Source organism: Eubalaena glacialis, chromosome 1, assembly GCF_028564815.1.
Source record: "Eubalaena glacialis isolate mEubGla1 chromosome 1, mEubGla1.1.hap2.+ XY, whole genome shotgun sequence".
Taxonomy (NCBI): Eukaryota; Metazoa; Chordata; class Mammalia; order Artiodactyla; family Balaenidae; genus Eubalaena; species Eubalaena glacialis.
The window spans coordinates 221,803,012-221,818,089 of record NC_083716.1 but is presented as its reverse complement, the minus strand read 5'-3'; the positions used below and the strand labels follow the sequence as shown (position 1 = coordinate 221,818,089).

The 15,078-nt window shown below is 56.7% G+C and overlaps 1 protein-coding gene across 1 annotated transcript; it reads left to right on the top strand.

The window, feature by feature from the left end:
- Positions 1–8,757: 8,757 nt before the first annotated feature.
- CRYBA2 (crystallin beta A2) lies at positions 8,758–11,754 on the top strand. The gene is made up of 4 exons (XM_061205085.1): positions 8,758–8,918; positions 9,696–9,837; positions 10,984–11,126; positions 11,607–11,754. Exons 1-4 carry the CDS (start codon positions 8,758–8,760, stop codon positions 11,752–11,754), a joined length of 594 nt encoding a protein of 197 aa, XP_061061068.1.
- The last annotated feature ends 3,324 nt before the right edge of the window (positions 11,755–15,078 follow it).

Genomic DNA, 15,078 nt, shown 5'->3' with positions numbered 1-15,078 from the left:
GCCGCACTGCGCTCGCCGAAGACCAGGACCAGGAGAACACCGAGGGCCACAGCCTGGCCCCGGGCCCTCCGCTCCCGCCCCGCGACGAGCCCCTCGCACAAACCGGACCTGAGCGTTTTGTTCGTTCGGCTCGCGTGAGGCAGGGGCGGCCTCTCAGCACCCGCCCGGGGGCCCGGCCCGATCGCCACGCAAGCACCTGTCGCCGCCGCCGCCGCCATAAGGGTCGGAGAGGCTGTGCGCCGCTCCTCGGGGAGATCCGGCTCCCATCCGGCCCCGCCCGCCCTGCCTGGTCCTGCCCGCAACTTCTGGGCTGCCCGGCTCGATTCCGGATAATACGGGCCGGCCGAGCAGGCTCCACCGGGTGGCATGGGGGGCTGTGGGCCTGGTCGGGAGCCCTTGCGGAGGTGAAAACCCGGCTTCTAGTCCGACTCTGTCCCAGCGACTTCTGTGGCCTTGGGCAAGTCATTTCATGGTCTCTCCTCGGGCTTTCCTCCAACCCCCATCCCCCATTTGCGCAATGAGGCGGGTTGGTCTGGCCTCCCGCATGGGGCCCACCAGTCCCCATATCCTAGTTAGTTTCTGGGCTTTTAGCAATACTTTTGAGGCCCCTGACTTGGGAAGTTTGAGGCTCTCAAGGGGTTGGAACAACAGCTATGAGGTGTGGAAAATCTGGGTGGGGGGAGCTAGAATCACAATGGATCAAGTCCAGCTCCTCCACATATCTTTGGCTGACATCCTGAGGGTTCACTCCCTGCCATCTCCTTGACCCATCTTTCAGTCTTCCCATGTTCAAGACAGACAGACTGATCGAAAAGGACAAACACGGGGTCTGGTAGCCCTTGCCTGATGGGGTTCCCAGGCACTGTAGCTCACTGCCTTTCCCAAACTTCATAATCCCAGGGCCTCTTGTTTCAGTCAGCTGGAGGTGGGGTAGGTCTGAGTGGCCCTCAGATTAGGTGGGAGTCCATGGGTCATTAGCCACAACCCAAACCTAGAACAGACCACCCCCCTTTTCAGTGACTCAAAGTGTTAAGATCTGACATGGGGGAGGAGGATGAAGATTGCCCTAGACCCCTGGCCTCCTGCTTGGAGAGCCTAGAACTGAGGCCTGGGGTCAGTCTGAGCTCCCAGTTGAGTCTCTGCCCTGTGATTCCAGGTGTACTCCATTCCACCTCCCAAAACTGATGGTGATGCTGAGCCAGCCCCAGAGGGAAGGGCCAGTTGTAGGTCAGGGGTGGAAGGAAGGCTCCTTGGACAGCAGTAAGGAGCCCAGTTTCCCCTAAGGGTGAGGAAGCATTATGGGGAGGGACTGTACCCCACACACCCAGGCCGAGGCAGTCCCCAGGGAGATGGGAATGAGGGTCAGGAGTCACTGTTCCCTTCTGACTCCAATTTGGATGTTCCTGGGGGTGCTGGCTTTCCCCCTCCACTTTCCCCCCACTTCACTACCACCCCTCACCCAACTACCCGCAGGCTCCACAGGATCTGCTGAGTCCTTGGCACAGAGAAAGGGAGGGGGAGGGGATGAGATGGCTCTGACAGATCCCAGGCAGGTCTGGGGAGAGGGCGGACTGCAGGCTGGATCTACGTGCAGCAGCCTGGGGCATGAGGGTGAGGGGAAGTCCATGGGCCCCAGGCTGGGTGTGCGCAGCCCCTATCCTGGCCTCCCTGACCAGGCTTCTGTCCTGGGCCCAGCCTGGCACTGATTGATTTGCCTGGCCCTGGTGCTGGCACATCTTCCCTGTGTCTTTGAGGGCTTCCTCTCCCCTCCCCCAGTCATGGAAGGTGGCTAGAGCACTCCCCCTCTGGCTAGGATTCCAGATTCTGGGGCTGCACAACAAAAAGGTCGCCCCTTGGAATGATCACCCCCCAACACACACGCACGTGCGCGCGCGCGTGCACACACACACACACACAGCAGTCCTGGGGGCGGGGGTGAGGAGAATGAGGCCACCAGTGGGCTGGGGTCTGCCCTTGTGACAGAGAGCCACTGCCTCTTCCCCTGCTGGCGGGGGCGGCAATTTCCCCAGACCTCCACCCCCCCATCCCTTAGACCCGCATTTCCTGGACCTGGCCGGGGATCTGGCCTCTCCTCCAGGTCCATCCTCCCCTGCCTGGCCAGGGGCGGAGTCTCCAGGCGCCAGGCAGCCCTGCAGGTGCAGGGCTTGGGGAGGGGGGTGTTCAGCAGCTGGTGTTCGAGGCGGCCCCCACCCCCTCCCCCTTCCTGCTCAAAGCCGGAGCCTGCTTCCTGTCATCCCTGTCAGCACCCTGAGCGGGGGAGGGGACAGGTAATGGAGGAAGCGGAAAAAGGGAAAGAGCAGTTGGAGTGTGGCTGGCCATAGGGGGACCAGGAAACTGCCCATGAGAAACGGAGAGGGGAAAAGGATGAGCAAGAGGGTGGAGAATCCAAGCAGAAGCACAGAGGGACAGACAGAGGGTGCAGCCCAGAGGGTGTGGAAGATTTCAGGGTCCAGACAGGCTGCAGACACTGCCCCCCCCCAACCCCAGATTGTGAAAGTGAGAGCTAGAGAGAGACCAGAGATACACAGAGGCAATGTGAGATAACAAGGGATGTACACTCCAGAGAGATGGGATTTGAAGACGTTGGGTCAGAGGTCAGGGTAACCAGGGATGGAAGAGACAGTGTGGGCGGGGGAAGGGGGAGGCTATGTGAAAACAGCCTCCATCCCACCCCACATCGGGATGGGGAAATTACCCACAACAAAGGAGAAAGAGGTGGCTTCTATGTGACCTGCAAACGTGAGCCAGGGCTGGAAGTAGAGGTGATACCCCTAACTTGGGAGACCCATCTCTCCCCATTAAAGGGCAGAAGGTGAAGAGGGACAAAGCTCAGGCCACGTGAGTAGTGAGGGGCATGGATCTGACTCCATCTCTCCCGCTTTCTCTCTTGGCCACAGCTGGACAGACAGCTGTGGCAGCTGCCCTGGCCCCACTACCCACCTGCTGATTCTGGCCCAGCCGTGGAACTTCTGGGTGTGGAGGCTGCCCAGGGTCTATGTAAGAGTGTGGAGACCTGGGAGTGGAGGCACCAGGGGGCGGGAGGGCTTGCACACAGGCGCTAATCCCCAATCCAGCCAAGGCAGAAGCAGAGCCTCACTGACCTTCTCGGAGATTAGTCCCCATGACGACAGTGGCAACTCACCCCCTCATTCGGGCTAGGCCAGGTGTGTGTGAGAAAAGTGGGGAGTGGGGAGTGGGGGTGCAGGCAGAGGCTCGGTGGGGAGGGAAGGGAGCCTTCCTGAGGCATCACAGGATCACAGGAGTCAGGGCTGGGAGGCCCTTCCAGGATCAGCAGTTAGCTTAGTTTTCAGGTACAAAACTGTGGCCCCAAGATGGGGAATGACCTGCCCAAGGCCACATATGGACCCAGGAAAAGCACTGGGACCAGAAGTCAGGTCTCCGGTTCCACCCAGACAGCAGAGATTTGAACAAAAACAAAGGAAATTGGGATACCCCCCCGACCCTCCCCAACTGAGCTCATCAGTAGAGCGGCTCTAATGGAGTGAAGCAGGAAGGCTCCCCATCCTGAATGCTATGCTGGCTTCTCAGGACAGGGGATGCCGCTATGCCTGCTACCCGACTCCTCCCTACAACCCAGCCCAGCCCCAGGGGGATAGGAAGAACAAGGCAGCAAAGCCAGTTATAACCACAACAGTAACAGCAAACATTTATTTGATGCCTACTGCAGGCTAGTTCTGGGTTTTACATGCATTTAAATCTTTACAACAGTTTTAAAGACTATAATTCCCATTTTTCAGGGGGAAAATCTGAGTAGTAGAGTACAAGTTCATCCAACTTATAAGCAGTGGAGCTTGGATTTTAACCCAGGCAGCAGTGTGACTCCAGAGCCCACACTCTTAACCCTTCAGTGTCTGTATGATCTTGAGTGGGTGACTGAGATGATCTTCTCTAGGCAACCGTGGAGTGGGCTGTGTGCATATGAAAGTACACAAGGCACCCACCACAGTGCCTGGCACATAGTACATTTTATTAAATATTTAAGGAATAAGTGAGTGAACAAATGTCTGCCCATAAATGAGTTTGACCATTGAGGTGTCTACTGAATCTTAGAAGGAGACTGTTCACATGTGATGCATGTGGGTTCCGTCCATGTGAACGTGTGCATGTGTGTGCCCTCTCCCTGCCGCCCTGTGCAAGCCCTGTGGCTTTGTGCCTGGGTGAGTGGGTGGTGGTGAAAGCTGCCTCCCATCTCCCTGGATGGGGGCCAGCTCTCCATCCCCACTGAGGGGCAGAGAAGAGGGGCTCTGTTGATAGAGGGACAGGACAATGAGTCTGTGTGGGTGGGGCTCTCACCCCATCAGGACCCACCTCTTTCAGGCCCAGCTGTCGGACCCAGCCTGAGCTGAGCTAGTCTCTCACCCGCGTTATCTCTGTCTCCCAGGAGACCAGACCTCACAGCCCCAGGGAAGGTGCTCACTGCTGTTCCTGGCTCCCGAGCTGGGGTGGGGGTGGGGAGTGGAGGAGCAGGGCTGCAAAGGAGGGGCTGGTGATGGTACAGGGTGGGGGAAGGCACCACATTCACAAAATTTGCATCTTCAGTCACCAAAGCCCTGGCTGATTTCCCAGTGAAATGAGGGAAAGGGGTGGGAGCAGGCCGACTTGAGGAGAGGACTTTGGCCACCGGGACCCTCTAAGCTGTCCATCAGTACCGTGAAGTCGGGCTGTTCGAGGGATTGGGTCCTATATGAGGGAGACGTCACTTCTCTGGGGATTCTACCTGGGATGGAGACCTGGATGAGAGTCCAGGATTGGGTTTAAGGGTTTCTTTGTCAGATCTACATTTCCCCATATGGGATGGAGATCTGAGTGGGATACAGGGTCTCACTGAGAACACAGGACTGAGTCTGAGGGCTTCTCTGTGGGATCTTAGTGTGCCTTATGGGATGGGTGCTTTGGCAGAATCATGGGGGGTGGGTCCTGAGGATTCTTAAGTGGGACCAAAGGTCCCTATATGAGATGAAGGACTGGACAGGGTGGGGGTGGGGAGTTCTCTTCGGGTAATGAGATTCCCTACAAGATCTTGAGTGAGGTCTCTTGGATGTGTAGACCTGGGGACACTTGTTTTTTTGTCTAACTCCTCCCCCTTCCCCATGCCCAGAGGCTGAGGCTGTGGATGTGGAGGAGGTAGGGGTGAGGGTGCTGAGCGGGCAAACAAAGCCACCTGTGCATCCATCCTTCAGGAAGCTCTGAGCACAACTGATCTGGGAAAACAAACAGGACCAGCTGCTGGGGGATGGAAGGGGGGCTGGAGGTGGACCAGCCTGGTAGAGAAAGGAGGCCAGAAGGGGATCCATAGTACAGAAAAGGGGCAGGGATCCCAGAGCCCCATTCTAGCACACCAGTAAGGGCTGCCTGACAGCCCCTTCCCCTCAGTGGCTCATTCTTCCCTTTCTTGGTGATTATGAGGCCCAGAGCCAGGGAGGGGTCTGGAGGGATGTGGGGAGCCTGAGAGAGTCTAGAGATCTGGGCAACTGGCTATTGGCAGTGTCGGTGGGTGTGCCCATTTCTGAGAGAGCTGGTGAAGACAGGTAGAACTGAAAGCCATGGACTATCCTGTGCTGGCAGTGGGACCTACACACCATTTTCCCCATGAGGGAACTGAGTCAGAGGAGGGGAGAAGCTAGCTAGTGCCACACAGCTACTTAGTGCAGAGCCAAGATCAGAATATAGGACTAGGAGAGGAGCGATGGCTGTTCTAATTCACACACACACACACACACACACACACACACACACTCACACACACACACACTCCTCCTGTGGAATACGGTGGTCCCACCAACACTGAAACTGCCCTCCCAGCCCCAGCTCCCGAAAACACAGCGTCCACCCTCTGACGGCCACCCCCGCACCCTCGGGACTAGACTCGGCGCCCGCGTCACTGACCAGCGCAGACGCACAGCCTGACGCACTCGCCACCGGCGCCCCTCCCGACCTCAGCCTCAGATCGACTCCCCCTTCCTTTCCCCGCCCCCCGTCCCCACCTCTCCGGCGTGCTACCCAGAGCGGCCCGCGCGCCCCCCCTGGTGGCCGTATCCAGAATTGCTGGATAGAGATGGGGGAGGGAGAAGGAAGGGAAGAGATTCGGTCCCTCACTTCTCACCGCTGCGATAGCCCTAACTTGTGAAACCGAGACAAACTGCCGGGTCACGAACAGCCCAGGACTGTTTCTTGCCTCCCTCGATAGCTTGAATTTCCCCTTTTTGGGTTTGGGGAAAATTATACCTTATTTGTCCAAACCCCCTCTAGCATAGGGAGTCAGGGGACTGCGCATGCTTCTGACCACATCAGCAGTCAAACCTGGTTGTGGCTGTCCCTGCTCTGACTTAAAACCTCCAAACTGGGCTTTACTCTCTATGTTATAGGGCCTTGTACTTTTGGCATTCACCTTCACACACGTTGTGATCCTTGACAGCAATTACTCACCAGTGAAAAGAGAGACTCAAGGGAGACTCCAATTTCCCCCAGTGCCTGTTCAGGGGTGGGGAGGTCGGTGGGATGGGCAAACCGTCACCCCCCACTCTCACTGGAGAATTTCCTCTACACCCCTTCCCCCATGGACATCTGGCCCAACCTGACCACCCTGTTCACTCATTTATTCGAGAAGTTTTATTGAGCACCTACTATGTGTCCAGTACTGTGCTAGGTTGGAGGATAACAACTGAAAACGAGACTGACACAGCCCCTGCCCCTTTAAATGGGGCTTACAGTCTAGTACAAAAGGAAACACTCAGTACAGCCATACACAAAAGATGAAAAAGACAACTTTACAGAGTAATAAATGCTATAAAGAAAATAGGGTGATGTGATGGACAGTAAATGCCAGGAACAGCATCACCCAGGTGGTAAAAGAGGAGCCAGCATGCCAAGATCTTGTGACTAAGACGCTCCAGGTAACAGGAGCAACAAATGCAAAGGCTCTGAGGCTGGAGTGAGCTTGGCAGTTGGGAGAAAGCATAGAAGCCAGCATAACTAGACTTCCGGATTTGGGGCAGCTGCATCTGGCCTGTGAGCCCTTTTAGTCACAGGAGGTTGGGTGGCAAGAGCACTGGCTTTGGAGTCAAAAGGTCTAAATTCTAATCTTGCTCTGACACTAGCTAGCCACGTGGGTTTGGAAAAGGCCCTGTACCTCCCAAGCCTCAATTTCCACATCTGTTCACCGAAACCTACCACTTCGGACGGTTGAGTCTATAAGAGAAGCACTTGGTTCATGGGTACAACAAAATATTAGTTTCCTTCTTACTCACCCCTCCGCTTCTGCTGGAATACCCCCTCCATTAAGGAACACTCACAATTTTGCCAGAAGCCTTTGTGTCTCCTTGACAGCCATGATGGTTAGGAAATTCTATTGCAAGTTGTGAAGAAATTTCCTCCCTAGAACTTCCCTGGGCCCCCAAGCCTTTCCCCCTAAATTTCTCCCTCCCCACACCCTACCTTCCCCCCTCCCCCCACCGTACAAGGCAGTGGGATTGGGGGTAAGAGCCTAAGACCTACAGTCAAAACAGAAACCCAGGTTCACACCTCAGCTGGGCCGCTTCTCAGCTGTGACACCTCCCGGACTGCGTTCCGGTACCCTTCTGGGCCTCAGGATCATCTGTGAAATGCAAGGCAATAACACCGCCTGCCTCAACTGGTCGGTGCTACAATTAGCTGAGATGACGCACGTAAAAGCTCTGAGTAGAGGGTCTGGCCCGAACTAGGCGCTCAATAATCAGCTGCTAGATCTCAGGCTGACGTCGTGGCCGGAGGCCCCAAAACTGGGAGCTCTGTCTGGTGGCTGGGAGCGCCACGGTTCCGGCTGCGCTGAAGTTGAGATGTTCTTCCCACTTGCGGTAGCGAGCCACTCCCTAAACGCTTTGCAAATCCGTGCCTTCCCTTGGGAGGTTTACGTTTCCTGCACTCAGCGCCGCCTTGCGGCGAGTCCTGGTCATCGCCTCTTCTCAGCACCTCTGCGCAAGAAAACTTCGGGAGCTCAGCGCCGGGTCTGGGGACTCGATCTTGGGAAGAAACGGGCCGCGATGGCCCACCCTCCAGGGAAAAGAGGGCTGAGGGTCGTGAGGAAAGTCTCTTATGGGGAACCTTGTCTACTTCCTCCCTAGCGTCGCCCCAAAGAGAGGCCTCGACCTCTAAAGAAAAGTTTAGACGCTGGGAAGAACTTCCGCATCTCGAGCCAGGAAAGCGCGGTTTTAGCGGGGTGGCCACCGGGTGGCCTGGTACCTCTATCCCTGAAGGTCTCGGCCTGGCTCAGGCCCCCCAAAAAGAAAAAGCGGAGTCAGCCTCGGCTGTGGCGAGCGCCGGACATGTGTCTCAGCACTTTCTATTGTAATCCCCGAGGGCTGGGGCCAGGTCAGCGGTTGCGGGAAAGGCCGCGGCTCCCCCGGGGACACCAGAGCTGACCGCAGCTTGCCCGCTGACTCAGCTCCCCCCACCCCAGCGGGAGAGGGTGCGGAGAGCGGGCGAGGCCTCGTATAAAGCCCCGCACGCCCAGCTCGCGCGCAGCCTCTCCGCTTCCGTCAGTACCGCGCTCACCCACCCGGTGAATACTCGGTGCTGGGGCGGAGTCTCTTCGGGCGGGGGAGGGCGAGACGGGGAAAAGCCGCTAGCAGCCAGGGTCCAGCCCGCGGTCTTTCACCTCCCATCGGGGTTGGGCGGGCCTGGGCGGGGAGTGGGCTCTCGAGACGCTGAGCGCTTGGTCCCGTCCCTGTCTGCAGCGGCATGAGCAGCGCCCCCGCGCAGGGCCCAGCGCCCGCCAGCCTCACGCTTTGGGATGAGGAGGACTTCCAGGGCCGCCGCTGCCGGCTGCTGAGTGACTGCGCCAACATCGGCGAGCGCGTAGGCCTGCGCCGGGTGCGCTCGGTCAAAGTGGAAAATGGCGCGTGAGTGAGGCCCCGGCGCGGTTGGGCTGGGTTGGGGGGCGCCAGGCTCCCCTGGCGCAAGCTCCGAGACTGGGTCCTCGGCTCCCAGTCCTCCATTCCCCAGACTGTATGTAAGCCCTGCCTGAGAGAGACCCAGCAACATGGAACATACCTAGGCTTCCTCAAAACTCCCCACCTGCCCCAAAACAAATCATGAGAAAGACTGTATCCTCGTGTGAGCCAAAGGGATAAAGGCGAGAAGCGACCCTTTGCGGGACTCCGTGGGGCCAGCCTGAACCCTGAAGGGGTTCCCAGTGTAATTCTGTCCCTTCCAAAATTAGATGGCTCTAAGCTTCGTTTAGCAAAAGAAGCCAAATCCCTTCCGCTCGCCCCACCCTGGTCTCCTAGAGACTGGGACCCTCAAGAAAGCTGAGGCCCCTGAGCTATTGCAGTTTGTTGCTATCACAGGTTGCTACCGCAGGTTAGGGGGGTTCCTACACCTACCTTTGCAGGGGCCAAAATCCTTGCGGTAGGAGTGCTTGGTCGGGTGATCTTCGTAGACTGGAAAATTCCTTCCAGCCTGGGGGCCCTGAGCTGGAAGCCTGGACCCCTCAAACCCCAGATAGCAGCCGGCTTAGGGTCTTTAGCCTCTAGAGGGGCTGGGTTGCCTTGTGATGGGTGTGTTAGGGGAAAGGCCTTGGGTGGAGACAAAGATCGGTTTTGTAGCAAGCAAGGGGGAGGGGGAGGAATGAATGAGGCTGGGGCAGATGCCTCGAAGCTTCCATTATCTTTCCCCAGTTGGGTGGCCTTCGAGTACCCCGACTTCCAGGGACAGCAGTTCATTCTGGAGAAGGGTGACTATCCTCGCTGGAGTGCCTGGAGCGGCAGTGGCGGCCACCACAGCGACCAGCTGCTGTCCTTCCGGCCAGTGCTCTGCGCGGTGAGCACAGCCCTCCCCCTCCTCCTCTGCATCCCAGCTCCTAGCTCCAGGCCCTGGCCCCACCACGGCACCTGGAAAGACCATCCACTCACTGTGTGGGGGGGTGTAAACACAACTCCTAGATGGGTGGGAGTGGCATTACTTCCCAGAACCAGAGAGGTCTCAGAAATTTTGGAACCTGGGCCTAAGCCAGGCATCGGAAATCAGCACCACGGACAGCCCCGAGACCGTGCCAGTCTTGGGCCCCGTTCCTCACACCCAGTCGTCCACACGTCCGCACGTGTCAGCGAGCGCTTCTGTTGTCACACAGCACTGTGAGGTGGGGTGACTGCTCTTAACCTCATACATAAGTGTGGAAATGGGGCTCAGAGGGCAAAGTGATTTGACCCTGGTCACAAAGGTTAACATGAGAATAGAACTCAATCAGGGATCAAGGCTGAGGAGGGGTTAGTCTCTGTGTGTATGTTTGGGGGGACAGGGTTGGAAATGAATCAAATACACTGGAGGGGAGGATCTCAATTCCCATTTCTGCTGATTTGTCTACCCTACTGGTGAGGCCTGGGGCTGTGTGGTGGAGGACAGAAAGCAGGTGCTGCCTCAGCCCAGTTTCTCCATCCCAGGAGGCCAAGGAGCCCTGCAGGGGGAAGGCCCTGGGGCAATGGGAGCCCAGACTCAACAAACACTGATGCCCCGGCCTGTACATTCTGACTTTGCTCTCCACCCTTCTCTGGGTCCTACCCTATGAGAAGCTATGCCCAGGGTGCTGGGCAGGGGATTGATAGTCAATGCTTCCTGAGGGAAACTGTCTTGTTTAGTGGACCAGATTTCTCTCAGGACCTCTGATTTTCCTCCTGCAAAACATGTCCACGTCAAAAGATGCTCTCTATCCCTGACCTGGAAGTGTCTCTGGGAACAACCCCCTCAGTCTCACCACCTCAATCCAAAGCCATAGAAGGGACCAGGCTGGGGACCTCTGAGCATCCCAGCTTCCCAGACTGATATGGAGCTGATGGAGTGAACTCTGGGTGTGTTTATGGACCCTGTGTCTTTACAGCTTATGCTGGGCAGAGTGTTGGGGGAGTCGGGCTGAGAATGTATCCTCTTTGGAGGGCCTGACCTGTCCACCCCTACCTTCTTGTGCCTCAGAACCACAGCGACAGCCGTGTGACACTGTTTGAGGGGGAAAACTTCCAGGGCTGCAAGTTTGAACTCAATGATGACTACCCATCCCTGCCTTCCATGGGCTGGGCCAGCAAGGATGTGGGTTCCCTCAAAGTCAGCTCTGGAGCGTGAGTCCTGGGACTGGAACAGGGAAGAAGAGCAGGGAGGCAGTGGGGACCAGGGAGGAGGGTGGGGAAAAGTGATGGGGGTGCTAAGAGACACAGTAAAGAGAGACATTGGGGGCTAGGGGACAGGGGGAGTGAGGTCATGGGAGACTGAGAGGCAAGGGGAAGTGAGATGGTGGAGACAGACTAGGAGGGATGGGGCAGGTAATAGGAGAATGAGTCAGGGGGGCAACGTGGGGTAGAGGAAGGGATTGAAAACATGGGTGAGGGGGCAATGGAGGGTGGGAATAGGAGACAAGATGAAGAAGGTGTTAGGAAGACCTGGAGCAGTGGACAGGGCAGGGAGAGATCCATGTAGGGAAAACCGAAGCCATGGTTTTGGAGCTGGGGTTTGGGAGCTGAGAAAGGAGGACCAGCCATGGAGGACATCGGTGGGGGTGGGGGCAGAGCCTACTTACCACCCCTGTGCCTTCACTGGCCTAGGTGGGTGGCCTACCAGTACCCAGGCTACCGGGGCTACCAGTATGTACTGGAGCAGGATCGCCACAGCGGAGAGTTCCGTAACTACAGTGAATTCGGCACGCAGGCCCACACCGGGCAGCTGCAGTCCATTCGGAGAGTCCAGCACTAAGCTCCACAGCCCTGGCGCCTCCCCTGAGGACCCTCAATAAAGGCTCCTGAACCTGCCTGCCCCTCTTGCCTCCTTTTTGGTGTCTTGCTTTGCAATCTCCATCCTTATCCTTCTGAGGGTCCTTCTCTGCCAACCCTCCCCTCCCCTCCGGCTCCAGGACCCTTGACTATGGAGCATACACTGGCTTAGGATGTATGTGGCTGATGGGTCTGAGATGAAAATGCTGGTAAGAATCCTGGGGATCCTGTTAAATGTAACCAGCCCCACACCTCTCCTTGGTAAAGGCCTATCAGCTTGGACCAGGGGTACCGCTAGCCCAGATAGTTCCTTTGCCATCTTCTGGTTTGGGCGCACATAGCTCCACGGCAGGGCTCATAGCTGAATTTCAACCTTCACACACCCCCTGGGCCAGGCACCATCATTTGGGGCAGGACCTCCTTAACTCTGCGCAGGAGCCCTGCTGGGTTCCTCTCTAACCCCCACCCCTACCTTTTCCAGCCTATATCTTCACTCTGGCTCCCTATCCAGCCTAAGGGAAGCTTGCACCCATTTCCCAGCTTTGTAGAATCTCCGCCTTATAGAGGAGCAAGGGTGTAAGAGGGGTAATTGCTGGGAGGTCCCACTGCCTCCTAGGGGAGATGTCCTCTCACTGAGCCAAGCCCTAGACCCTTTGAATAACAATCCCTTGAGGTATTGAGCTCCAGCATTTATTGTACAAAGCATTTGCATACCTTGCCTCTCAGCTGTCTCAAACAACTCCCTCTTCATTCTTCCTCTTCCTCCCCACTCTTCAGAGGACTAGTGAGCTGGAGAGGCCACCCCTGAGCCACTGACCACAGTGAGCCTTGGTTCTGGGGCAGGTGGTAGAAGCCCACAGCCATGGTGGGGTTGAGTGCGGCGGCAGCATCCATAGAGTCCGTGGCACCAATGTGGCTTCTTTCCAGCTCCCTCTTTGGCTCAGTTTATGATAATCTCACCCACATAGGCAGGGCCTTCAAGGCCCTTGGGAGGTCCTTCATCCTGTCCCTCAGGGATGCTTGAGTTTTCAAGCCCCTGGTGGACCTATCCATGGGGAGGGGTGGCCCAGATCATTGCCCCAGCCCAGGGGAGTCAAAGCGATGTTGGAGAAAAGTCAGATTTGGACCTGGGCATTTCCCAGGGGCCCAGCTGTGCACAGTCAGGCATCTGCTCCCTTGGGAAGAGTCCTAGACCAGAAGTCAGAACACCTGGGACCCAGTCACGTAGCATCCCCCAGCCTCAATTCCCTCACCTGTAAACTGGGGCTATTGAGTCCTGCCTTGTCTCTGTCACAGGGTTGTTGTGAGGATTCAAGGAGAACTCCCTGAAAATGCTTGTGGTTCAGAAAAGCACTAGGGCAGTTACCATTGGACCTCCCTTCCCTGCCTCTCCCCATGGATCTCAGGGTTGGGTCAGGGGACCAAGGACAGAGTTCTAGGTGGGGTATGAATTCTGCTTTATACCTAGATGGGTTCTAAAGTCCATCGCCCCTGTCACATTTGATCCTCCTAATAGCTTCCATTCTTCATCCATTTCACCAATGAAGAAACTGGAGCTCCTCTGAGAGGGAGAAGCCTTGATGAGGTCATTCACTTAATTGGTGACAAAGCCAGGACCTGAACACAGGGCTCCAGACCCCAAATCCAGGCTGTTAACCGGAGGCTGACCTGAGCTGTGGCCAAAAACCTCAGGCCTCAGCAGAGCCCCAAATCTTTGTGGGCTCCAGAGGAGCCTGGGGTTCCTGCGTGGTCACAGGCTCCTAACTGTCCCCTTGGGGGCATGGTAATAGTAACAACATCTAAATATATGCAGCTTTGTCTGAGCACTCAGCATGTGTTATATAAGCCTAATAATTCTGTATGGTTGGTACTATAATCCCCATTTTACAGACGAAGAGACTAAGGTACAGAGGTTATGTAACTTCCCCAAAAGCCACGCAACTAGGAAATGGGGGATCTGGAGTTGAACCCAGACCCAGACAAACTGGCCTCAGAGCCCAGCAGCCCATCTCCACACTGCCTGTATTGGGGGCAGGCAGTGGACAAAGGGAGATCTGGTATCTACCATCAGCTGAGCTGCCCTCCCTCCAGGAAGGTCCATGGTTACTAGGACCACCCATCAAGATGCCTTCAGGAACTGGCAGTGTGACCCTGACCAGGGCACGCCCTGTCTCTAGGTCTCAGTGTCCCCACCTGTACAATAAAGGAGTTGGGGGAGCTAATATTTGTTGCAGCCTTTGCCAGCATGGACCTTCTAGGTTTTCTTAGACCCACGGGTCCAACTCTGCTCCCCACATCAGCAAATAAGGAGGGGGTGCACAGAGGCCAGGCTGGGCCTGAGTGTTTTCACCTTCCTACCCTCCTTCTATTCTGGGCAGGCTGATGGTCTGCAGAACACGGTGGGGCTCACACCCAGTCAGGTGGGAGGAGGATGGCAGGGAAGCTGCCTGGACTTGCTCATTGGCTGCACTCAGCCAAAGGCCAAAGGGGACGGAGGAGGTCATCTCCTTTCCAGTGGTGCAGCCAAGATCCAGGTGAGGTAGGGGTATGCCCCTCACTCCCTCACAAACTCTTCCCAGAGCCCACCTACCCCTCAGTCCCTGAGTCCTCAGTGAGGCGGGGGTGGGGGCAGAGCCTGAGCTGTTGATCCTTCATCAGCTCAGAGCTGGGATGTCCCGATAGACTCCCACTCTAAGTGCCTCTCCCTTCTGCCTCAGCCTTCCACTCAGAGCATTAGTGGGTGAAACTTGCTGCCTCCTCACTCTTGCAACTCTGGCCTCCTGTTCCTCATTTTCTATCTGGTGAAGTGACAAGAAAGCATGAAGGAGAGGGAGTGAGACCTCGGCCGGACCCTCAAGACCCTCTGCTCCCTCAAAGCCCTGAGTTTTGTCCCCAGGGAGCATCCCAACCTCTCATCTTTCCCCCACCAGATTCCACCTCCACATCCTGAAGCCTCCACCCCTGTCCCTTTAGGATCCTCTAGGGTCCTGGGATCCCCCCATTTTCCCCTAGACTCACCTCCCACACTCCTCCTTGGTTCCTTCTGATTTTTTACCCTCCACCAGCAAGGAGGAACACCCCAGCCATTATAGCAAGTGAAGAATGCAAGAGGCCCCACAGAAACCCCTCCCCCAGCTGGACTTCCCAGCCATCCTGTCAGGCAACCCAGGACCAGGAATCTTGCAGAAAACCTGCCCACTTCCATCCAAGTGCCCTGAAGTCCCAGGCCTCCTCACCTCCTGAAGTCAAGCAGTGGGAGAGAAAGGCCTTGAGATTACCAATTCTGACCAGAGTCACCAGGTGCTGC

Coding starts and splice junctions, on each gene's coding strand:
- CRYBA2 (XM_061205085.1), top strand. CDS start 8,758: ATGAGCAGCGCCCCCGCGCAGGGCCCAGCGCCCGCCAGCCTCACGCTT. Junction 9,838..10,983: donor TCCGGCCAGTGCTCTGCGCG/GTGAGCACAGCC, acceptor CTTGTGCCTCAG/AACCACAGCGACAGCCGTGT. Junction 11,127..11,606: donor CTCAAAGTCAGCTCTGGAGC/GTGAGTCCTGGG, acceptor TCACTGGCCTAG/GTGGGTGGCCTACCAGTACC.